The 26,569-nt window shown below is 33.7% G+C and overlaps 2 protein-coding genes across 5 annotated transcripts in view; both read right to left on the reverse strand.

Annotated features, from left to right (window-relative positions):
* The window catches only part of LOC143057866 (uncharacterized), a 32,826-nt gene extending 30,123 nt beyond the window's left edge, over nt 1-2,703 (reverse strand). Inside the window, exon 1 of one of the 2 annotated variants that reach the window (XM_076231306.1) lies at nt 2,317-2,703. In XM_076231306.1, the coding sequence (XP_076087421.1) occupies nt 2,317-2,343 (27 nt within the window). In that variant the 5' untranslated portion in view covers nt 2,344-2,703. The remainder of the gene's footprint in view (nt 1-2,316) is intronic. The other variant, XM_076231304.1, reaches the window with a different exon arrangement.
* Nucleotides 2,704-8,315: 5,612 nt separating this feature from the next.
* LOC143057729 (uncharacterized) lies at nt 8,316-26,113 on the reverse strand. Of its 3 annotated transcripts, none has more exons than XM_076231100.1 (9): nt 25,606-26,112; nt 25,113-25,252; nt 23,762-24,059; nt 22,722-22,889; nt 21,250-21,423; nt 19,836-19,988; nt 16,248-16,353; nt 15,404-15,525; nt 8,316-8,603 (listed from the first exon to the last, which is right to left on the reverse strand). In XM_076231100.1, exons 1-9 carry the CDS (start codon nt 26,053-26,055, stop codon nt 8,331-8,333), a joined length of 1,884 nt encoding a protein of 627 aa, XP_076087215.1. In that variant the 5' UTR covers nt 26,056-26,112; the 3' UTR covers nt 8,316-8,330. The 3 variants fall into 3 exon arrangements, with proteins under 3 accessions (XP_076087215.1, XP_076087216.1, XP_076087214.1); XM_076231101.1 differs by lacking the exon at nt 8,316-8,603 and adding an exon at nt 11,638-12,068 and having other exon boundaries at nt 25,606-26,113; XM_076231099.1 differs by lacking the exon at nt 8,316-8,603 and adding an exon at nt 12,792-13,104 and having other exon boundaries at nt 25,606-26,113.
* Between the last annotated feature and the right edge of the window lie 456 nt (nt 26,114-26,569).

A 26,569-nucleotide genomic window follows, 5' to 3' on the forward strand; every position in this document is an offset into this window, starting at 1 on the left:
TTTGCGAGTATGGTCTTGAGAAACCATGATAGTCAATCGGAAGAGGACGATCAATGGCTGACCCGTGTTAAGAGAGAGCCATATCTCTTGAACGTAAAATACACCCGAAAAAGAGCAGGCTAATGCCGCTACAAGGCAACACTCGCACCCGCAAAGTGGAAATAACTTGTTTCCTAATCCACTATAAATAAATATGTTTAAACTATACTAAACCGTATAAGTTATATCTCCCATAAGTATACAAGTTTAGTTTAAACAATATTTTATTCAAATAAATTGAATTGGATTGGGCAACAGGCATAGCCTGTGTAAGCCCTCTCCACTATATAAATATATTAACTCTTCTTATAGGTTGTTTTTGCTGTTTGAAAAAGTATTAAAAACATGTGTCCCCAGTACACGAATGCCCCACTCGCACTATCATTTTCTATGTTCAGTGGACCGTGAAATTGGGGTAAACCCTCTAATTTGGCATTAAAATTAAAAAGATCATATCATAGGGAACATGTATACTAAGTTTGAAGTCAATTGGACTTCAACTTCATCAAAAACTACCTTGACCAAAAACTTTAACCTGAAGCGGGACAGACGGACGGACGAACGGACGCACAGACCAGAAAACATAATGCCCCTCTACTATCCTAGGTGGGGCATAAAAACATGTTTTAGGGGTTGTACATATGGACTGTTGATTTCGTTAAATATAAGGTAACTTTGGTGTGTGTTTGTGTTATATAGATATAAGAAGGTGTGGTATGAGTACCAAGGAGACAACTCTCCATCCAAGTCACAATTAGTAAAAAAAAAAAGAAATATAGGTCAAAGTGCGGTCTTCAAGATGGAGCCTTGGTTCACACCGAAGAGTGAAGCTATAAAGTGCGACAAAAATTTCAAATTGGAAAATCAACGGTCTTATATATATATATAAACGAGAAACGAGAAAACACATATAAACCACATCACAAACTACTGAACATCAGCTTCCTGACTAAAAACATCAGGTGCACACAAATGCAGCGGGTTTTAACGTTTTAATATAGATACAAGCCTTCATCCCTTCCCGAAACAATAGAGTAACAACAAAACTTAGAAAGACAAGTTTTTTTTAGAGGGATTGGGTCATTAGGGGAGGGTTTATTCTTTTGTTATATTTTGATCAAGTTATTTGGAAATAAAGGAAAGGGAAGAGTATTTTGTTTAATAAGTAAGATTGATGGACTAATGGCTTCGGGTGTTCAGTATTGTCATTTTGTGTTGTTTTGATTTTCTTTTCTCCCTAAATTTCTGTCGCAGCTTTTCTTTGCAATCACTCTTCACACTTCAAGTAAACAGAAATTCTATGGATGGAAATTAGATTTTGTCTCCAACATAAAAAAATAACGCATAATTCAAGACTGAGTATTCACATTGGTACTTCGGAGGCTTGCCCTTTCCTTTTTTTTCCTTCTCCCACATCTGTTATTTATATAGTTTTCTTTTAATTTCAATTATTTTAGTGATATACCATAGCTAGATTATCAGTGACCGCTGTGGCTAGTGAACTAGCAAGTGATAGTAAACCGTAAACAAATGCTGTCTCTTTTATATTTATGCAACTATTACACAGAAATACATGAAAATACTGAAAATAAGAAAAAATAAAGGATTTAAAAAGGGGGAGAGCTTTACTTTAGTTAACCTCTCTCGCTCGCTTTGAGAATACCTTAGATAAATAATAGTCAAACACCCCCCCCCCCCCTCCCGCATTTAGAGAAACCAAAGTAAAAAAATAAATAGCACAGTGCTAGTAGTATTTACTTTACTGAAATAGTTATAAAGGTTAATTAAAGTCAATTTCGGACATAAAGCTCTTCGTCTGGTTTCGGTTCTGTTACATACTTTGTTTTCAAATTTTCGGATTTGTACTTCCCTGGTAAATCCAGAAAAGCGCTTCGGACACATGCAATTTATAAAGTCACGGTTTTTTCATTTTTATAACTATTTTTGAGTACAATAGTATAATAAACTTAAAGATTAATATATGTACAGACAACAAACGATTGTTATCCCTCTAATGTTCAGAAACAAGGCATTTTCCATATCTTTTTTAATCCGAAATAAAGTTTCGGAATTTTCTCCTCGACTTAAATCATCTTTGATCCGATTTAATTTTTGCCATCATTGTCGCCAATGGCAAACAAGGCAGTAAAATTATGCCAAAAAATAAATAAGATTTTTGAAATTTGCCTCCAAAAAATAAAATAAATAATTTGTTCCTCGGGTTTTAAAATTAAAAGACAAAAATATTATTTAAAATTATTATTAAATTAAACTTACCTGTAGAATGCAAGCTGTGATTTTCATCGTATACCGACAATCGAAAGTAAAAAAACCGGACACTAATCATGTTTTTCCAAAGTCTGCCGGATTGATGTATTAATCCAGTGTCTGGCCACGTAATTTGTATGGTAAAAGAAGTTTTATTTCATCGCTTATGTCATTGAAAAACTTCGTCTGTGCGGAAGTTGATTTGGTCAGCTCGTAGCTTTTAATAGAATCAGTCTAGACACAAGCGTAATATCGTGGGCTGCTAAAGGACATTTAATGAGAACGAGGCTCTTAAGTGCTGATGCCGATGTTTTTTGCAGTATGTAAATTTCTGATATTAGCGATTTTTTATTTCCAATGGTCAAATTATACAGTTGTGGTCACTCTTAAGCCGCGGCGTGACTATTAAATAAGACATCGCACTTCTCTGGTAAAATAATTACTAAAGATATTATGTCGAGGAACTTTTTATTGGAAATACAATACTCTCCGTAACACCCTTCAAATGACTTCGTTTGTAGCAATAAACATGATAAATAAATAATAAGCAACCAGAAGAACCAAATCTTGACATTATTAAATAAAGTCTATACAATAACTATATAAAGCCACTATTTTTGTTTATTAAGATGGAAAATATCCTGTTAAAATATATATAGTATAAAAATTAGCTTTTTGACACATTTCAGTTCAATAAATAACGAAGAAAATACTAATTACTGTGGTCAAGTCTTTGTAAATATATCGGTTAGAAAAATAGGGAATCTCGAATTAGTGACGACCATTCTTTCAGTTTATGCAATACAATATAAAGCCTCTTTCTTCTATTTAGATCGAAAATATTCTGTTAAAGAATTAGTATAAAAATTATCTTTTTAATACATTTCAGTTCAATAAATAATGAAGAAAAACTACTTAGCAATTACCGTGGTCAAAAGTATTTGTTAAATCGGTTATAAATAGGAAATTTCGATTTAGACGACCTTTATTCAGTCTGTTTAGTAACATATCAAATAAAACGGAAAATGTTCTGTAAAAGTAAAATAAAATTAACGTCACCAAACTAATGAAGAAAAATAAAATTACTGTGGTCAAGTATTTGTAAATATATCGATTATAACTATAGGGAATCTCGAATTAGATGACCATTAATCGGCAACAGTTGATAGCGGGTTTTGTTTAAATCGTTCAAATGTTCTTTTTCAGCATATGATCGTGAGGGCATTCCGGTGTTATGTTGCCACAGACATTTCTACCCACTTGACTTGCGTTTTTTATTTTATTATAACACATACAGTATTTTAAGTAAACAAAGAACAAACATGATACAGCAATGTTGATTTTCCTGTTTGAATGGGTTAACGCTACTAGTCTTTGGCTCTATACTACATCTTCTCATATCTTATGTTTAAATTCATTGCATGATAAGAAAATTGTTTACCGATGAATACAAAAATTAAAAAAATCATAGAATTGTACAAAATTAAAATTGATAACCTTTGAAAATAAGCTTATTTAAATATTTATGAGCTTACAATGATGGTATATAACACAGGCTCCAAGAACAACATCGATATTACCGTAAAAGTAAGGGTGTGATATTCCTGATCGTTAGTTGTTAGTTTTGCACGGGATCAGTCATATAGTGCTTTTTTTTGCATGTATAGCCCGGATGGAGGGGTTTGGTAGTTGAATAGTTATTTTGAGGAAACCGCACGAGAAGCAACAATACGAAAAATGTGGTTTAAAGAAAATGAAACAGCTACCAGACAACACGTAAAAACAGTATCAAATTCTCGAAAAGACACATTACTTATGATATGATCGGATATGATCAGAAACAACCACTGCAAGGCTCCTGGCAGACACAGGAATTGTGGCGGAGTGCGGCTAGCTTTTCATGATAGAAGTGTTAAAGCTTATAGGAAGTAAGACATAAGTTGAGGTGGTACCTAACACTACAGGGAGATAACTCTGTAAAATCAGCTAAACGTTTTAATTACGTTGTGTTGTTAATGGAATATTAAGCTTCTCAATGATCAAAATTGGTGTATGTCAAACTGCTACATAACCAGTGTAATTTTTCTGACAAAACGGTTGATTCCAAATTTTATATTTTTTGTTAAAGGGTCAAAGTAAATACTTTGTCAAAATTTTAAGAAAATTAAACGAGCCAAATTAATTTTAGTGAAAGTGTGAGGTACCACCTTAAAGGAATATGAAATTATAAATCAATGATACCAATGTGCCAACCATTTTCAGAAATGTAATTAGAGCTTCTATGAAACACAGATTAATTTACTTCTATGTCACACGAATGCTAAAAAAAAAAAACAGCGATGGGATTACTATTACAAAACAAATTACTGATTTTAAAAATATTAAAGGTAAAGTTTAACATCAGACAGTATCATAGACTTATCGGCTTCTTTATATTGGAAAATCTTATAAATAAGAAGAAGTAAAATGATATCGTCTAGCACTCGTTTGTGCAGGAAAACATACATAATGTGGTTAAACATGTTTGTTAGGGCCAGAGATTAAAAAAAAATACTCAAAAAGGCGCAAGCCAGGGTCGTCCTTGCGAGGGCTTTATAGCCAGTCAAGGTCGTTAAAACCCCATAAGTAAGTGAGAGGGCCAAATCCATCTCCTCACCTTGGACATGTGTATATCTTCGCTAGCCAAGGATTACGATCCATTCCCCTCCGTGGAGAGGAAGGGAATGAATCGTAATCCTTGGCTAGCGAAGATGACAGTGTTATAACAGCACATACTGTAAAATCAGTTGCAAAGAGCTTAATTATTCTATCTGGAGAAATGAAACGTTTAGCTTTGCATCCTTCCTCAATCTTAGTTTAAACAGTATATATTTATTAATGAAACATCGCTAGAATAAAGTATTACAATATTCAATGAAGTTCAAATATTGGATTCTGAAACAAGTTGCATTTTTGCGCCTGTCCCAAGTCAGGAGCCTCTGGCTTGTATGATTTTTAATTTCAGTTTCTTGTGTACAATTCGGAAATTAGTATGGCGTTCATTATCACTGAACTAGTATATATTTGTTTAGGGGCCAGCTGAAGGACGCCTCCGGGTGCGGGAATGTCTCGCTACATTGAAGACCTGTTGGTGACCTTCTGCTGTTGTTTTTTCTATGTTCGGGTTGTTGTCTCTTTGACACATTCCCCATTTTCATTCTCAATTTTATTTAAAAAAAACTTATATAAATCCGTTTTCCTCAACGTTAATGATAAACATCTTTATATAATACCTTGTTTTTCTGTTCTTGTCTTACACTCTCTAATTACCGACAAACTAACGCTGACCGATTTACCAATACACTACGCTGACAGGAAAGAACATTGTACTTTTATATCATTTCAAAGATACGAGAATCCAGACAAATAAATTGAGAAATAAGAGTTATAAAATACTTCTTAAGATAAGTTTTTATGCTTTATACATATATATATGGTCATAGCATAATCCCTAATCCTAATCCATCTTATATGTATATGGTAATACACGATAATAACAAGTCTTCCTGCGACAGACAGTTAATTCATAAAATATTCAATTTTTCCCGGTAATTAAGCGATTGTTTTTGTCTGTGTTTAATCCCAAGATGGAGCTAGCTTTCAAATAAAATCTGTTAAGTAAGTATTTGACCTGTTATTAGAATCTATATTCCCAGAAGTTCTAGAATATTAATAGCTGAACTGCATATACGATCTATTCTACACTGCAAAGAAAATAATTTCAGAGTCTGCTATATGGCAAACATGGCATCATAGTATAATATTTAAAGGTATCCGTCTAGTATAACAAAATCTTATTCACTTAAGGAAGCGACTATTTAACTTCAAAAAGGGGATGGGGTTTGGGGAGGTGGGATGGGCGGGTTCGGGTTACTTAATCAGAATTTTGTTTCGCGCAAAGTCATAAAAAGCCAATTTTATTTTAAACATGACCCCATATATACAGCATAATTGTGATATTATTTACAATTTAAAACTTTTCGACGTCTTTTCAGAAAAAAGTAACAGCACATAATCTAATACTATCTTGATTCGGTAAAACTATATAAAAGTGTTCATCAATTTCAAAGATTCAGTAAAAAGAATTTGTCTAAGATCATTATAAATATGGCTTCTTATGCAAATATATTACGTTCATACTTAATTACCAAGAGAGGCGAAAGATACCAAAAGTGCATCCAAACTCATAAGTCGAAAACAAACTGACAACGCCATGGCAAAACAAGAAAAACAAACTGACAACGCCATGGCAAAACAAGAAAAACAAACTGACAACGCCATGGCAAAACAAGAAAAACAAACTGACAACGCAATGGCAAAACAAGAAAAACAAACTGACAACGCCATGGCAAAATAAGAAAAACAAACTGACAACGCCATGGCAAAATAAGAAAAACAAACTGACAACGCCATGGCGAAACAAGATAAACAAACTGACAACGCCATGGCAAAATAAGAAAAACAAACTGACAACGCCATGGCGAAACAAGAAAAACAAACTGACAACGCCATGTCAAAATAAGAAAAACAAACTGACAACGCCATGGCAAAATAAGAAAAACAAACTGACAACGCCATGGCGAAATAAGAAAAACAAACTGACAACGCCATGGCGAAACAAGAAAAACAAACTGACAACGCCATGGCAAAACAAGAAAAACAAACTGACAACGCCGTGGCGAAATAAGAAAAACAAACTGACAACGCCATGGCGAAACAAGAAAAACAAACTGACAACGCCATGGCGAAATAAGAAAAACAAACTGACAACGCCATGGCGAAACAAGAAAAACAAACTGACAACGCCATGGCAAAATAAGAAAAACAAACTGACAACACCATGGCGAAACAAGAAAAACAAACTGACAACGCCATGGCAAAATAAGAAAAACAAACTGACAACGCCATGGCGAAATAAGCAAAACAAACTGACAACGCCATGGCGAAACAAGAAAAACAAACTGACAACGCCATGGCGAAACAAGAAAACATGGCGAAATAAGAAAAACAAACTGACAACGCCATGGCGAAATAAGAAAAACAAACTGACAACGCCATGGCAAAATAAGAAAAACAAACTGACAACGCCATGGCGAAATAAGAAAAACAAACTGACAACGCCATGGCGAAACAAGAAAAACAAACTGACAACGCCATGGCGAAACAAGAAAAACAAACTGACAACGCCATGGCGAAACAAGAAAAACAAACTGACAACGCCATGGCAAAATAAGAAAAACAAACTGACAACGCCATGGCGAAACAAGAAAAACAAACTGACAACGCCATGGCAAAACAAGAAAAACAAACTGACAACGCCATGGCAAAATAAGAAAAACAAACTGACAACGCCATGGCGAAACAAGAAAAACAAACTGACAACGCCATGGCAAAACAAGAAAAACAAACTGACAACGCCATGGCAAAATAAGAAAAACAAACTGACAACGCCATGGCGAAACAAGAAAAACAAACTGACAACGCCATGGCAAAATAAGAAAAACAAACTGACAACGCCATGGCAAAATAAGAAAAACAAACTGACAACGCCATGGCGAAACAAGAAAAACAAACTGACAACGCCATGGCAAAATAAGAAAAACAAACTGACAACGCCATGGCGAAACAAGATAACATGGCGAAATAAGAAAAACAAACCGACAACGCCATGGCGAAACAAGAAAAACAAACTGACAACGCCATGGCGAAACAAGAAAAACAAACTGACAACGCCATGGCGAAACAAGAAAAACAAACTGACAACGCCATGGCGAAATAAGAAAAAGGACAAATAGACGAACAACAATGCATAAAACACGACATAGAAAATAAAGATTTAGCAACACAAAAACAACCAAAATTGAGGGGGGGGGGAGGAGTTGTAAGTACACCGGGAGTAAAACAGATCCTGCTCCACATGTGGCACCGTCGTATTGCTAGTGTTAGTGTAGAACCAGTGATAAGTCTAATTCAGAAGGTCACGTTTATTCTATATTTGTGAAAGTTGACAACGCTAAGAGTGAAGTGACGTAAGTGTAGGGTTCAGAATTCCAAAATGGAAAGAAATCGGATTGTTTGTTGTAACCATGGAAATCGACTGGAGCGTGGTCTAATTTAATTTGTTGCTGGTACCAGTCCTCCTCCATAACACCCTCCATACCACGTATGATCTCTCCGTAATGCCGTTTACCATCATGAGGTACTTTCGTCCCATTAAAATATTCGTCCCTGTTAGCTGGGTAGGAAGACCAGGATGTCTGAAAACGATAAAATTAATTACAGTTCTGTATTGTTAAAAGTATAAATGATAAATAAAAAATAAAAAGTGAATGCGAATCAGAATCAGAATCTTTCAGTCTCTTAAAAGATAGGTGGAAGATACCAAATGACAACAAAATTATTAAAAAAAATAAATACGAAAAGACAGACAACAGCCTGCAATAAAGATAACTAGAGACTGAGAAAGACGAAAGCTCCCCGCCCCCCCCCCCCCAAAAAAAAAAAATAAATCATAAAAAACCAAGGGTAAGTTAAGACGCCTGTATTATATGGTAAGCAGGGGAGCATGTATATGTGTTATCATTGCATGTAACAATTTTAATGGTTCTTGAATAAGCTTTTTCAATATTTGTTCAACAGTTTTTAAAATTGTAAGAACTTCACAATTGAAAAGTCTTGTCTTTTCAGAAACATGTTACATATTTGTTTTTCGTTCATTTTTTTTTACATAAATAAGGCCGTTAGTTTTCTCGTTTGAATTGTTTTACATTGTCTTATCGGGGCCTTTTATAGCTCACTATGCGGTATGGGCTTTGCTCATTGTTGAAGGCCGTACGGTGACCTATAGTTGTTAATGTCTGTGTTATTTTGGTCTTTTGTGGATAGTTGTCTCATTGGACGGCCTTATTTATGTAAAAATATGAATGGTTTTGTATAGGTTTTGTCCAAATACATTTTGTTAAATTTTAATTAAAAAGAAGATTTTAATTCGTACGTTTCTCTGTGAAATTACGATGGCCACGTGATATCATGAGATATCGTCTAGACGAGTCGTTTGCATTATACATCACTGGTCTTACGAATTTAGAGCATATATATATATATATATATAGAGAGAGAGAGAGAGAGACTAAAAATACTTACTAAATGCATCTTACAAAACTGGAGATTTTAATTTACTTTAATAATGATACTACATAATGTGTGTTAAGATTTTTTTTATTAAGTTACTTTTTGAGCGACAGTATTTTAACACAGGTTATGGATTTCTTAATAAGAATCTTGTAATAGCGAGCAATTTTCCATCCTTTTTCCAAATTATGCGCCATCTTTTATTCGCTTACCGGTATATAAAAATAAGAAGTTGTGGTATAATTGCCAATTACACAAACATTCACCAAATTTGAACTTTCCAAAATCAACAAAGTCTTATACCACTACTTCATATTAGGGTGAAGGTTGGCGCCTGTTAAAACATTCAAACTAGCTGCATTTGGTTTATTTTACCTGTAAGGAACCTAGTTGTTCAGTGGTTCTCGTTTGTTTTAAGACTTAGTGTTTCCCCTTTTTCATATAGAATAGAACGTTGGTTTTCCTGTTTGAATGATTTTACACTAGTAATTTTAAGGGCCCTTTATAGCTTGCTGTTCGGTATGAGCCAAGACTCCGTGTTGAAGGTCGTGCTTTGACCCATAATGGTTTACTTTTTACTATTTGTGACTTTGGTGGAGAGTTGTATTATTGGCTCTCATACCAAACCTTCTAATATCATGACGTAATATATACGACTATGCGTGCACTTGTTTAAGTTTGATTTCTATCCCATGCAACACATTTGCTAAGAATATTCCCTATATAAACAAGAAGATGTGGTATGATTGCCAATGAGACAACTATCCACAAAAGACCAAAATGACACAGACATTAACAACTATAGGTCACCGTACGGCCTTCAACAATGAGCAAAGCCCTATGTCTACTCTGTTTCAAAATAATAAGCTTATTAAAAGACTGTCATGATTTGATAGAATATAATTAAAAAGTAACTAGAAAAGCAGGGGAAAAGTTAATGGTCCGTATACTTGTTTTCGAGATAAACAATTGAAAATTTGGCGGTAAATGATTTTCTCTATATTTTTCATACATTTAACATTGAAAGGAGTAGGTTCAGTAAGCCCCCTTTTTGGCCCCAAAATATAGCTGTTTTACAAAATTGTTACGCTGTAAAACTTTAGTTATTCATTTGAAAGTAAAATGCTTCTGCTACATAAATATGGGCTGTTTTTGACAATACAATGCACATATATCGGGTACCAGCATCATTTAGACATGCTAAATTACTGAAATCTTTACAATTTTAGCATTTTAGCTAAATTTCAGACAGTTTCCGTCTTAAATGAAAGTGGCCGCATTCGTGTTCATTCATAATATTTTACTGTTAGTTGGTTTTTATGATAATACATAACATATATAAAGGTTGTGAATGAACACGGATGCGGTCACTTTCATTTTTGACAAAAACCATCTGAAAAGTGATATTTTTAGGCATATTTGATGAGTTTTTCATATTTAAAAATCTTTCACATTATAATTGAATCATCCGATTTAGACACTTAAGTGTTTAACAAGTGTCTAAAATCTTTCGTCAGATGAACTTGAAAATTGAGGCCAAAATCGGCCCTTACCGGACCTACTCCTTTGTTTTCTTTCCAAAACTATAAAAAAAATTAATAAGGATATATAAGATTATTAAATATGACCTGTCAAAAGTAACAAATTAATGAAAAGAAAGAAAGGATTAGAAGCAAACTGTTTAATGGCATAACATGGATAAAACCAAAGTGCACCGAATATCTGACAAAAATTTAAAATAAGCGAACATCCTTAACCTAACACAATTTTGTGCCTGTACACTAAGTTATATCTACCTAGCTTTTTGTTGTTGTTTGCCTTTGATAATATTTCGGTTTTCTTTCCGTAGGAGTCACGGGTTTTCGTTGGTATGATTTGTTTAGATGTTCGTAATTGTTTCCCCTGTTATATTTTAATGTATTATTAAAACGAAAATGACTTGTGTCCATTGGACACCGTACCTCGCTCGCACAATGTTCATGTTAAATGAACCACACAATTTGGGTCTAAACCCTATAAATTGGTTTTACTATAAATATAGTCTAATTCATAAATACCAATTTGTATTAAGTTTTAAGTTGATATAAAGACAAACTAAAGAATGCTTTCAGTGTTCTATGGGAGTGGTACGAAGTATATAAAAAAAAAACAACAACACGAAACCGTGTTATATTTATTTACTATAGACATTACGTTATGTACAGATATTATAAAGTGTACATGTTGGGCTATACAAACACCAGCAAAATAATAATATAGCACTTGAATAATATAACATTTATTTAACTATTAGATTTAGAAATCTCTAGCTATTCAATTTATTCTATGTTTGTGAAAGTTGACAACGCTAAGAGTGAGGTGACATAAGTGTATGGTTCAGAATTCCAAAATGGAAAAAAATCGGATTGACTGTTGTAACCATGGAAATCGACTGGAGCGTGGTCTAATTTAATTTGTTGTTGGTACCAGTCCTCTGACATTACACCCTCCATTCCACGAATTGTCTCTCCACCGTGATATTTACCGTCTTTAGCTACTTTTGTTCCGTTAAAATATTCATCTCGGTTCGCTGGGAACTGAGACCAAAAGGTCTGAAAAAACGATCAAATGGTTTACCATTATAATTAGTATTGGCTAAAATAAAATCACCAATATATACAAAAGTTAAATACATGCATGTAGCTACATTGTATCAGGTGCATGCGTAGTGGCCTTTCATAACACCTATATTTTCCCCATATAAGACGATAATTTCATTGTTCGAACCCCAGAATAAAAATAACCAACGTAACATCATGGTCCAAAAAAAAAAACACTAAAAGACACAGAACAAATAAGACTGATCAACACGAAAAAGCACAAGTAATTTGAAGTCCAAATTCTTGTTGACAAATTAATGGACAAGTCGTATCATAACAAATACCAACTTCTCAGGAACGGATTTTGGTTCATGAACACGTACTATACACAAACAATAATTGGTATTATGATATGTTATTTGTAGAAACGGCGGTCGGTAATTCATTGTTTAATTGACACAGAAAAAAAACCAGAGGAGCAAACTAGTAGTACATTTGTCTTATGTTTATGAAAAGTTGTAACAAAAATACTGCATCCCACCTAAAATCTAAACTTTTCAATAGACGTTTAAGATTCATCCGAGTACTCGCGAGTACTCGAGTATCTTGACCGAGTATTCGAGTATTAAATTTCAGATCTTTTGACATCCCTATTTATTATGTATTATACACCATCCAATAACGGACTAAAAGCTACAATCCATTCGATTCCCTCTTGGAAGAACAACCAATTAATAAAGAAAAAACAAACATGCTTTAATTTCATCTATTCTATGTTAGAAAACGTTGCCAGCGCCAACAGAGAAGTAACATATGTATATGGTTCAGAGTTCCAGAACGGAAAGTATGTGTCTTGGTCGTTGAAACCATGGAAGTCTAATGGAGTAAGTCGATCAGAATGGGGTATCATTAACTGTTGTTTGTACCAATCTTCTGTCGCCACTCCTTCCATTCCTCTTATTGTCGGCCCATGATGGTGTTCGTCCCCTGGTATCTTTGTACCATTGAAATACTCATCACGATTGGCTGGATATTCCGTTTGTGATGTCTGTGAAATAATTTTATATTGACCAAGGGATATCTTTTGACAACACAGATGGGTTTTCTGTTAAATTTCTTTTTGTCTCAGTGAAATCATAATTAAATGAAAGTTTTCTTGTTGAACATCGGCGTTTCTCCCCGGACTCACAGGAAAAGTGAGGAAAACAGAACTATATGGATCAAGAACCATAAGAAAGCAATTAAAAACTAGAGGCTCTTAAGAGCCTGTGTCGCTCACCTTGGTCCATGTGCATATTAAACAAAGGACACAGATGAATTTATGACAAAATTGTGTTTTGGTGATGGTGATGTGTTTGTAGATCTTACTTTACTGACCATTCTTGCTACTTACAATTTTCTTTATCTATAATAAACTTGGCCCTTTAGTTACTTTTAGTTAATTAAAAAAAAAATACCAATTTAACGTATACTAATATTGTTAAAAATGGACTATAAAGGGCAATAACTCCTTCAACTGACCATTTTGGTCATGTTGATGTATTTGTAGATCTCACTTCTTTGCTGAACATCATTGCTGTTTACAGTTTATCAATATCTATAATAGTATTCAAGATAATAACCAAAAACGAAAAAAATTTCCTTAAAATTATCAATTCAGGGGCAGCAACCAAACAACGGGTTGTCCGATTCATCTGAAAATTTCAGGGTAGAATTATCTTCACCAAATCAACAATTTAATTCATGTCAGATTTGCTCTAAATGCTTTGATTTCAGAGTTATAAGCAAAAATCTACATTTTACCCCTATGTTCTATTTTTAGCCATGGCAGCCATCTTTGTTGGTTGACTGGGTCACCGCACACATTTTTTAAAACTAAATAACATAATAATGATTGTGGCTAAGTTTGGTTAAATTTGGCCCAGTAGTTTCAGAGAAGCAGATTTTTGTAAAAGATTACAAAATTTTACGAAAAATTGGTAAAAAATGACTATAAAGGGCAATAACTTCTTAAGGGGTCAACTGACCATTTTGGTCATGTTGACTAATTTGTAGATCTTACTTTGTTGAACATTATTGCTGGTTACAGTTTATCTCTATTTATAATAATATTCAAGATAATAACCAAAAACGGCAAAATTTCCTCAAAATTACCAATTCAGGGGTAGTTACTCAACAAAATATTGTCCGATTCATCTGAAAATTTCAGGGCAGATAGATCTTGACCTGATCAACAATTTAACGCATGTCAGATTTGTTCTAAATGCTTTGGTTTCCGAGTTATAATCCAAAATCTACATTTTACCCCTATGTTCTATTTTTAGCCATTGCGGCCATCTTGGTTTGGTTGGCCGGGTCACCGGACACATTTTTTACTAGATACCCCAATGATGATTGTGGCCAAGTTTGGTTGAATTTGGCCCAGTAGTTTCAGAGAAGATTTTTTTGTAAAAGTTAACGACGACGGACGCCAAGTGATTAGAAAAGCTCACTTGGTTCTTTGGGCCAGGTGAGCTAAAAAGGAAAAGAGAAGTAAAAAAATTGTCTAGAGTGCAGTGCAGCATATTTAAATTTAGGAATACATCCCCCTCATGCAAAAGCTCCGATTACTTTACAGACTTTTACAATACTTTTTAATCATCGAGATTTATGTCGAAATCTTCGTAGTTTTAATAAGTTTTTGATTTTTAAATATTTTGGTGTAGGGAATGTATTGTCGAAATGCGCATCTTGTCAGAAATTATGTACCATTAGTGTCAATACAGTATTATACAATGAACCGGGGTACAATGTGCCAAGCTGCATATTGTCCTGGGTATAATATTGTGATAATAAAACAAAAGACCTGGCACAAATACTCCATAAAGAGTACCCGAAATGTTCTTTTATAACATATGGTTATTCGGTTGTCTTAAGCAGTGCTTATATTGTTTATTTTAAACATATGATATTAGCATTTGCAATAGTTTAAGATTTATTCAAACGTCACATGTATCGGTTTGTATTTTTAAAAAGATCCACATACAGGTTCTTACTGATACCTATGAATATGAGAGATGCAGTGTAAACTCAAAAGAACGGGTCACGAATAAAGTAACACGTGACCATTTGAATAAACGCATGGACAGTGCTATATTGTTTAGTACTAAACTTGAACATGTTAAACGCAAGGAGTCTTAAAAGTTATATACCCCAACTCTTGTGTTACATATGATAATTCAAAGTTCAAATATCGAGAGTCCATATTGAATATGCAATTTAAGTAAAAACAGTGGCATGAACTGAAAAAGATCAATACATTGTTCAACCGGGTACCCGGCTAGAACATTATATGAGTTTAAACTTACACCAAAGCCTTTGAATGATCCCGAGAAGAACGCATTCCAAGGCTGATATTTCCCGCTCAAAATGTACGTGTTTAACCAAGTCGTCGCCTTCTGCACTGTCGTTTTGACCTCTGTTGGTGTATCTAGATAATATGAGATCAAGGTATTTTACTCTTCATGTCAATAATTATATGTGAAAGTATTGATTTATTTCTAAATATGAAAAAAAATCCTTTTCATTCATTAAATATTGAAACTGTTCAAATATTACATGGCAACTGCTATTACATAAAATGATAAACTGTAAAATAATTTAAAAAAAAATCGATCATAGTAAAAAAGAAAACAGACGTAAAAACATCGCTATATATCTTAGTGGTGTACATTTACTAAAATACATGATTTTTTCAATCAGTTGTTATTGGCTTTGAACTAGCCGCTGTCTCCGTAACTGCGAATACTTTCAAGTCAGAACTTGGTGTGGTTTTGTAGTGGGGATGCATTAATAACCGGCCACGTCCTTTCTCGATCTTATGAGGTGTAACCGGAGAGCATGAACTTCATTACAAAATTGCTTGTCTCCACCGGGAATCGAAATGTGTTACAAGGCAGCGCGTTAACCGACTGCGCTAAAGAAGTACTTCCTTATAACTCAACCACTTACGGCTGACTAAAATCTACCACATGTTCTAAGGGACGCAATTCCGTCACAGAGGTACAACTTTTTCAACTGATTCTTATTGTTTGTTTAAATGTCGTGCTGATACACCACTGTCCCAGATTAGAGAAGGATTGGTTGCCTGCAAACAAATTTAACCCCTCTATATGACAGGATACAATGTTGCATGATAATAGGGAAACTCACCATCGTACCAGTTAAGTTTTTGTGTGGCGTCATTATAAACTGTCCATGTTGTAATGAGGGCATTTATAGCCATTGATGTAGTCCACAGACGATCTTCTCCAAACTCCTGTCAGCAGAAATACACAATATACGGTTAACATCTTTCTATTGTCATTGAAAAGAGTGTATCGTTGATGTTAGATATAATATATAAGAACTCTCATCTATATGAAAAAATTCCACTAACAATTCTACATACTAGAGTATAAAACTAAACAAACAACTAAAAAAAATCCCGATTTCAGGAGTATCTGGAAAAGGGTAGTAACAGCTTCTATCCTCTATTTAATAGTACATGACTTTGAATTTGCAAAAAGGTATACATATGTCTTTTGTCCACTTTCACAGAGACTCGAGATCGTTCGATTTTTTTTAAAAATGCGATTTTTTTTTAATCTTTTTATCTTATGTTTTGTTTTGTTTGTTGTACTTTTTAGCTCACCTGGCCTAAAAGGCTATGTGAGCTTTTCTCATCACTTGGCGTCCGTCGTCGTCGTCGTCGTCTGTCGTCGTTAACAAATTTTCAAACATCTTCTCCTCTGAAACTACTGAATGGATTTGAATGAAACTTAAAATAATTGTTCCTTAGATTATCTTGCACAAAGTGTGTGCTTCGATTTTTGATCCGTCAAAAAACATGGCCGCCGTTACTTAAAATAGAACATAGGGGTCAAATGCAGTTTTTGGCTTATATCTCAAAAACGGAAGCATTTAGAGCAAATCTGACATGGGGGTAAAAATGTTCATTAGGTCAAGATCTATCAGCCCAAAAATTTGCAGATGAATCAAACAAACCATTGTTGGGTTGCTGCCACTTAATTGGTAATTTTAAGGAAATTTTGCAGTTTTTGGTCATTATCTTGAATATTATTATAGATGAAGATAAACTGTTAAAAGCAAAAATGATCAGCAAAGTAAGATCTACAAATAGGTTAATATGACCAAAATTGTCGATTGACCCCTTAAGGGGTAAATGTCCTTTAATGACAATTTTTCACAATTTGATCATCATATTTGCTAACTTTAAAAAATCTTCTCCTCTGAAACTACTGAATGGATTTGGATGAAACTTAGCATGATAGTTCCTTAGATTATCCTGCACAAAGTGTGTGCTTCGATTTTTGATCCGTTAAAAAAACATGGCCGCCCTTACTTTAAATAGAACATAGGGGTCAAATGCAGTTTTTGGCTTATATCTCAAAAACGAAAGCATTTAGAGCAAATCTGACATGGGGTAAAAATGTTCATTAGGTCAAGATCTATCAGCCCTGAAATTTTCAGACGAATCAAACAAACCATTGTTGGGTTGCTGCCACTTAATTGGTAATTTTAAGGAAATTTTGCAGTTTTTGGTCATTATCTTGAATATCATTATAGATAAAGATAAACTGTAAACAGCAAAAATGATCAGCAAAGTAAGATCTACAAATAGGTTAATATGACCAAAATTGTCAATTGACCCCTTGCATCTTTTTTCTTTGTCTATCCCTTACTACAGGTATTTACGATGATTAACTATAAATCGATATATTTTTATCTTCAAGCAACACCGTTGTATTGTGTTTTAAGGTTTACAGATGCCTGTCCTTCCATTTGTCTTGAAAACTGAGATTTTCTCAGCTACTTTGCATCAGATTGATTTAATATTTGGTATGAAGATTACCTCAGCTTTGTTGTGACAAGTTGTAAAGTATAAGTGCTTTTGGCATGATCAACAAACTTCATCTTGTTTGGCGATACTATAAAATGTTAAAATTTTCGTAACACTTTTCTTAGCTTAAATGCTGTAGATTGGTTTGGCATTTTGAAGTGGTCAGTTGTACAATGCTTAGCAGTCAACTATTTTAATTGAAAGAGATGTCAATTTAAAACAAAATCACATAAAATTGGCTAAAAATCTAATTTTTTTTTTTGAGACTCAAAAATCAATATGGGAGGGGATGAGAATTGAGGATTTTTTATTGTGGCCATATTTTAACACACTAATACTATGGTATACTGAGGTAATCTTCATAGTCAATGTTTCTTAGTTAAGGGGTTCAAAGTTTAACAATGTCCAACATAATCTACCTACCTATTCTCTACCTAGCAGGGTAAATTTTTTTTTAGAAAAAGATGTATAGTAAGTACATGTATGCAAGTTTTTTCTCTTAATAAATGATTAATTAAAAAAATTGTCTTGATCATTTTTGTAGAGCCTGCAACTTTTGTTGCAGTTAGCTTGATATAGGGATAGTGATCCGGCGGCAGAATTGAATAACTATATTTGGTACGTGCGTTCCTTGCAAGGTCCTCATGCCTGTCGGACAGTTTTCACTTGACCTCGACCTCATTTCATGGATCAGTGAACAATGTTAAATTTTCGTGGTCAAGTCCATATCTCAGATACTATAAGCAATAAGTCTAGTAGATTTGGTGTATAGAAGAACTGTAAAGTGTACATGTCCAACTGGCAGGTGTCATCTCACCTTGACCTCATTTTCATGGTTCAGTGGTTACAGTTAAGTTTTTGTGTTTTGGTCTGTTTTTCTTATACTATATGCAATAGGTCTACTAAAATTGGTGTATAGAATGATTGTAAGGTGTACATGTCTAGTTGACAGGTGTCATCTAACCTTGACCTCATTTTCATAATTCAGTGGTCAAAGTTAACTTTTTTAGTTTTGGTCTATTTTTTTAATACTTTATGCATTAGGTCAAATATATTTGGTGTATAAAAATATTTTATGATCTATATGTCGGTTACGCAGGTTTTATTTGAACTTGACCTCATTTTCACAGTCCATTGCTAAGTTTTAAGTGTTTGTGTTTTGGTCTCATTTTCTTTATTTATAAACAGTAAGTCATATATATTTGTAATATTGAAGAATTGTTAGCTGTACATGTTTGCCTGGCATGGTTCAATATGTTCAATAAGGCATTGTTTACCAGGTGAGCGATTCAGGCTCTTGAGAGCCTCTTGTTTTCTGTCGGTTTTAAACTCTTCAGGGCTTATGTTTGTAATTATTTGCTTAAGCTGACTCTATATAAAGCTGTATGTCTTATGTCTTATGTCAACCTACAATATAAAGTTGTTTTCATCTCCGGTGACAAATAGTTAACCCGGGTGAGGGTCTTACCTAACAAACAACATTGTTAGATTCTTCTCTGATAAGAATTAAATCAGTCTTTAGTTTTCTCTGTTGTTTTCTTCTGTACTATAATTTGTCTTGTTTGTCTTTTTCATTTTTAGCCATGGCGTTGTCATCTTATTTTCGATTTATGAGTTTGACTGTTCCTTATGACTCATTATAACAAAAATTTATGTATCTATATACTGAAAGACATTCGTTATTTTTATTGACAATATATAAGCTGTGGTTGCCGAATTTAATATTAGTACGAGGGAGACACCATACACCTTGCAAGTAGAATGAGCTTTATCTTCAACTATAAAGCTGTTATCACCCCCCCCCCCCCCCCCCGCAAAATTTAACTTCTTTGTAACTTCTTTGTAAAATTGATGTAATGAAGTAGAACGACCCACCAATTGTTACATGAAAGACTCACCACATGATTTTTGTTATTATCTATATCCCCATCACCAAGGAAGTCATCATAATAAATCATATCGTTGCCCTCCATTTTAGATTGAGAAATAACATGTTGTGTCATATTGCCTTTAAGTGCACTACCAAGACCTTCCATTACAGTTCTCATTGCCTAAAGAAAATATTAACATTATCGTAACAACTTTGGTTTATTTTCTATTCTTCAAATACTTATACTTTGCTTGGTATTTGGTATTATTGTTCTGTTTTATATTTCAATTTATATATGAAAGTTCAGGAATTAAATATCGATTTCAAATGAAAACTATAAATCCAAAAAAAAAACAAAAAACAACGAGACAGTTGTGGTATGTATTATTATTGCAAGTTGAATCATTTTCAGAAGTTTAAGATAAAGATTAATTCAAATGTTAAAGCATTTGTACTATGAACAAGGAGATATAATTCTTGAAACCATTCTCCGAATATCCATGAAACTTTTATATGCTACGGGTTTCTTCAAAACGTTTTGTTATATTACAGGTGTACATTTAGTATGTAATATCTAAAATCAGTACCAGTATTATATTTTGAGATAAATATACATGTTATTAAAGTCAGATTTTGACAATATAAAAAAGAAGATGTGATATGATTGCCAATGAGATAACTATCCACAAAAGACCAAAATGACACAGACATTAACAACTATAGGTCACCGTACGGCCTTCAACAATGAGCAAAGCCCATACCGCATAGTCAGCTATAATAGGCCCCGATAAGACGATGTAAAACAATTCAAACATGTCAAACGAGAAAACTAACGCCCTTATTCATGTAAAAAAATGAAAGTTCTCTTCAAAACAGTCAATACTACTATTGATTGAACTTATTCATGTTAGATTTAATATCTAAAAGAGGAATTAATAAAAACTGCACTCCTATCGCTTTCTTTATTTGGCATTTTAAACTTTTTGGGGATTCGAGCGTCACTGATGAGTCTTTTGTAGACGAAACGCGCATCTGGCGTATATACAAAATTTAGTCCTGGTATCTACGATGAGTTTATTTCTTATAATCCTAATTACAGAATAACACAGTCAGTGACCCGAAAAACGTAACTGAGTAACAATGTGTGTGTACCATCTGTAACTCTTCCGAAGCTCGCCCTTTTGTAGAAGTCGTTTTGCTCAATATTTAGTTTTCTATGTATTTGTTCCTCGTTTAACGTTTATTGTCATGGCTTTCTTTTTTTAGAATTCTTTTTTAACCTCGCAAAAAAAGAACCCAATTAATGCCAAATAAAAATTTGAATTCTTTACCGTTAAATTGAAGAATTATATCGAGAGGTGAAATCTATGTTAGTAAATAAGCAAAAATCAAATACAATTTACGTTTTATGAAATTTCCCCTCCGTAAAACAACTATTATACCTCATGTGGTAGTTCTCCTATCCTTGCCTTTCGTTCTAATTGCGTGTATGTTCGAGCCACGAACCAGTAGAACTCGAACACAGACGGATAATATGTGAGTGCTAGATCTGGTCTACCTGAAAAGTTGGTTTGTATCTGGAACTCGATCATGGTTGATGTATTCAAATAAAGTTGCTGCAATAAGAAAAAAAGAACACGTAATGCAATGTATGGTAAAAAGTAAAATCACAAAAATACTTAACTCCGAGCAAAATTCAAAATGGAAAGTCTGTTACTCAAATGGGCCATTCCAGTTAATTTCTGTCAGGTGGGGATGGATGGGGAGAATTTTGTTTATACGTATCAGAAAACAACATCATGAAAAACTACCTATCAGATCTAAAAATTAAGACCTATCAGATGTAGAGTTTCTGTTCGTACTGGGTGGATGGGCTTTCATGGGGAAAAAATGACCTATCAGAATTTTTTACTGCAAGGATTGTACCCATCAGAATTTTAAATACAATACCAGATAATGCATGATACGCAACTGTCTACATTCCAAAGTACCCCTAAGATCTGACATGGGCATTTTTGTAACCCCTAAGATGTAATTATTTTAAATTATTTACCGCTGCAAGACCCTCAGAAGTTTTTTGCGTGTCAGATGAAAAACCCAAATTTTCACCCCTAAGATGTATAAATTTTATACCCCTCAGAAAGGACCATCCAACCCCCTTGATCAGATATTAACTGGAATGGCCCAATGGCAAAATCAAAGGATAAAACACATCAAACGAATGCATATACAACAACTGTCATATTCCTGACTTGGTACAGGCATTTTCAAATTAGTTATATAGTTAATGAACAGAGCACACCAACTCTCATCAACAACAAAAGATTTCAAATGTAAATAACCGTTAAATGTTTTTTTTTCATGGGTTGCTATATACTTGCCGTCTTAATGACAAAAATTATAAAAAAAAATCCAGGTAATTTGGTATACTTGCCGTCTTATTGACAAAATTTTTTAAAAACCCAGGTAAAAGAAAGACAACTCCATATCTTATTATTCCTTTTGCATTACTAGTCCACATTATTTGAAATCAATGACATCATAATTCTAAATGTGTTTTGGGTAAATGCTTACTGTCGACTGAATCTATTTACAATATAGTTAAAATAAATAGAATGAGAAGATAGGTACAACTCTCCGCAAAATCCTTCTTTTATTTAAAAGGAAAATTAATATCAAAACTGAAATTTGTGATAAATTATCACTTCCTAAAAGCGAAGATGATCCATGGAAGATAAAAAAAGACAGTGCTGATCGAAGTCGTATAATCAATACTGTCGATCATGGGAAATAAAAGTATAAGTTTAACCTTCTCTCGTTTTGATTCAAGCGTAGTATCTTACATTTGGTTTAAAAAGAAATTTTAAGTTCTTCAAAATGAAGTAATAAATCATAAACAAAATGATATTTTTACCTGTAAAACTGGATCATAAAGTACCTCTGACGTCACCAGACCAGATAATATTGCATTAGTGATTCCGAAAAGAGCATTGGCACACACTGTTATATCAACGTTGTTAACATTACCAGGAGTATCGATACCTTGGAAATACTGGGTTTTAACATCAACAAGATCTTGTACCTACAAAATGTCAATTGAATATACTATAATTCAGGAGCCTGTAATTCAGTGGTTGTCGTTTGTTTGTGTGTTACATATTTGTCTTTCGTTCATTTTTTGTACATACATAAGGCCGTTTTCTCGTTTGAATTGTTTTACATTGTCATTTCGGGGCCTTTAATAGCTGACTATGCGGTATTGGCTTTGTTCATTGTTAAAGGCCGTACGGTAACCTATAGTTGTTAATATCTGTGTCATGTTGGTCTCTTGTGGAGAGTTGTCTCATTGGCTATCATGCCACATCTTCTTTTTTTTTTATATAAGATCAGATAAAGTTTACAATAGAGGATCCATTATGGACATAGTCAGTACAGTGATTTTCATATTAAACAATTGCAATATAGACAAAACACAAGAAAGATAAACTAAAAACAACAACGGAGGAGAAAGATACAACAAGGACTATCCAAACTCATAATTAAAAAAAATAAAAATACGCGTTTTCACATGTATTGTAATGATTCTTCGTTTGATGAGTCCAGCATTGTAACAAAATGCCCCCCTCCCCCCCCCAAAAAAAAAATAAATTGGATTAATAAAAAAAAAACAAGCCTAAAACAAGACATAGACAAATAAACAATATCCAAGCCAAACTCGATGAAAACATGGAGTTATAGTAGATGTTCCACAGATTCTGCTCCACATGTAACAATGTTTTAAAAGTGCTTTTTCATCTCAAATTGTTAGGCTTGTTTTGCATATTTGATTGTTTCTGTGTAATGTTCTATACGCCTTTACCTGATCATGGCACTGGCTGCTTTATTGGAATTAATTCAAAACGAGTACATTTGTTCTTCATGATAATCATTAATAATATTTTTATCTGGACTTACCCAAGTCGTAACCAAGGAAACGTCTTTCTTTTCTGAAGCAGCTTTTTCTAAAAATTTCCTCATGTAAAAGTATGTTCTGGTATCTATGGTGTTGACACGTCTGTCTCCTGACAACGGTCGGTAAGCGTAGTGCTTCATGGCATTGAACACAGACGACAAGTTACTGTTTTGTCCTTCCCACGCTGCGCTTGCGTACGGGAAGTGTATGACATTGTCTCTCAGGAGTGATCCTAGACCTAAATTGACAGAAGTGTCGTCGAAGTCAGGTGGGATTTTGAACACGTGTTGATATCCTTCTCTGTAAAAAAAATAAATAAAAATATTGCTTAGTGACGAAATTTCAAGATAACTATCAGTACTAGAAAATCAAAACAGCAGCATAGTACAAAACATCTTCAACAGCAATGACTGTAAAACCAACAAAAACATATCAACAACTTAAAAAAATACAAAATTGTTGCGGAGTAGTTGCACATTCTGCCATGTCAAGTTCACCCCTTTTGTTTTAAGTTGTTTTCTTCATTATCGAATATACCCTCATTTTCAGGGTGTCAGTCCGAATTTCCTCGACCTTCATCCCGGATGGCCTCTATAAAAAGACAAACCTATTGTAGTTAATGTTAACTTGTTTTCGTCCTGAACATGCATGAAATATTTACTACTGGACGTTAAGCAACCAATAATCAATCAATCCTTTGAAGAGAAGTTACGCATTGCTAGTTGCTCATAGAAAATTTTCTCTATAACGAAACTATACACAACTACTAGTGGGAGCTTCAGCAAGCTATACAACCAGGTTTAACCCAGCATTTTCTTCGAAAAGAAATATTTATCAAGTCTGGAGTACGCGTAACTTTTAATGATATATCGTTTATAATCTATTAAATACCAGAGTTTGAAGTTATAGATCTTGGTATCTGAAACATTAAAGCGGATATAAACACATTATGATTGTATAATTACTACTGAATATCTTTCATCATAGTATTCATTGTTGTTGGTGACCAATTGACGATATATATGATGGATGGGAGTCCTTCATTTCTGTATTCTTTAGGTTTTAGGCCATTTTTCGCTATTAATTATATTTCAGCACCTCATTATTCTCTACCCTTTAATTTTTGACCCATTTTTTTTCTATATCCCTTATTATTATTGTCAATTATTATCTTTTCTGTATACCCTCTCCACGCTCTCTTTTAAATATCCTGTAAACGTTGACTGCGATTGCGCGATGTTATTGCCAATGACTCCGACCGTCAGTAGTTAAATTAATAAAAGACGTTTGCCAATCAAAACTGATGTTACATGTCTAATTGCATTACAAACAAAAGTAGTTCTTTTACTTTACCTTGTTGCCAGAAGATGTTTCATAATCTCTGTGACATCATGCAGTCCAATTTTATCAAACAGATCATAAACTAAAGTCCAATTTGTAGTCTGCGTCAAATTAAACATAGCTAAAAGATTAACAGGGGTACTTTGATAAACCTGCAAGTGAATTTGGATAAAATGAAACTAACATCACAGTTATTATTAGACAGTAAAAGGATAAATATAGCATCGAGTACTCTGTGTCAAAGTTAAGTTAGAAAATTTCAATATTTCGATTAAATTCAAATTTATTCTTGTCTTTTTGTTATGTTTGTCTGCTGTTTATGTTGTTGTTGTTGTTAAATTTATTTTTAATTTTCTGTCATGAGTTGTAAAAGAGAAATGCTACATTGTAGCAATTTATGAAACATATCAATACAGGAACTACAAAGAAACTAAGAGCAAAGAAAAAGACCGCTTTTAAAACATTCATTACAATTTAATAATGTATACAAAACCTTTGAACAAACCTTAAATTCTTCATCCAAAATTTGAGGCCAAAACGCCATGATTGAATTTGCATATTTCAAATTCTTATTTCTATGATCCATAATGGCATCAACCGACATAATTATTTGGTCTTCTGTTGGTTTTGGTGCGTTTCCATAGCGATAGGCCTCAACCAAACAAGACGTTATCCATGCCGTGGCAAACATGTTATTATCATACACTTTAAACATATACCGTAATGCACTCATTGTCGAGTTACCATGGAAATACAACTTGACATCACTTTCATAATTTCCTTTGAATTTTGCCCATTCTAATGGCGGATCGGGCAGCATGGTCTTTGTTGCTTGCATTCCGCGTATTGTTTCGAACAATTTATGAACTGTTTCAGAAATATCCGACGTTGATGGTGGTTTAAAACAGCTAATCAACGCAAAATAGCCCAAAAAAAGAAATAGTTTTATCGCCATTTTGGACTTGTCTTAATGGTGATAGTTCTACTTGAAGTTAGTGAAAACTCTGATAGTACATGTATACTATAGCTCTTATCTTTAAATTACGAAATGACTGTCCTACTTTCTAGACAGTTCTATAATTGTACACGTTTGAAGCGTATCTTTACAGTTGTCTTAATAAGTGAACGAAAGGTATAATTCTGTTGTTGAATGTCTTGATCGGTGCCATGAATGGATGCTCATTTCATGTTCAGAGACTTTCGTCACTGAAATATGCATTTTCTTGCTTTCAATTCCATTCTCCAGATTGATATGAATAAAATGAGGAATGGATTATACGATAGTTAAAAAGAAACCAAATTCAAAAACAAATATAACCAAATGACATATAGGGGGCAATATATAGATTTTTCTTGTCTATTTTACTATCTAAACAACGTGTTGTTTGTGTGTATAGAAGTGGGGTAGAACTAACATAGGTTTGATAAAACAATATTAAAATGTGTACACCTATATGATAAAGAAAAAA

This window comes from Mytilus galloprovincialis, chromosome 13, assembly GCF_965363235.1.
Source record: "Mytilus galloprovincialis chromosome 13, xbMytGall1.hap1.1, whole genome shotgun sequence".
NCBI lineage: Eukaryota > Metazoa > Mollusca > Bivalvia > Mytilida > Mytilidae > Mytilus > Mytilus galloprovincialis.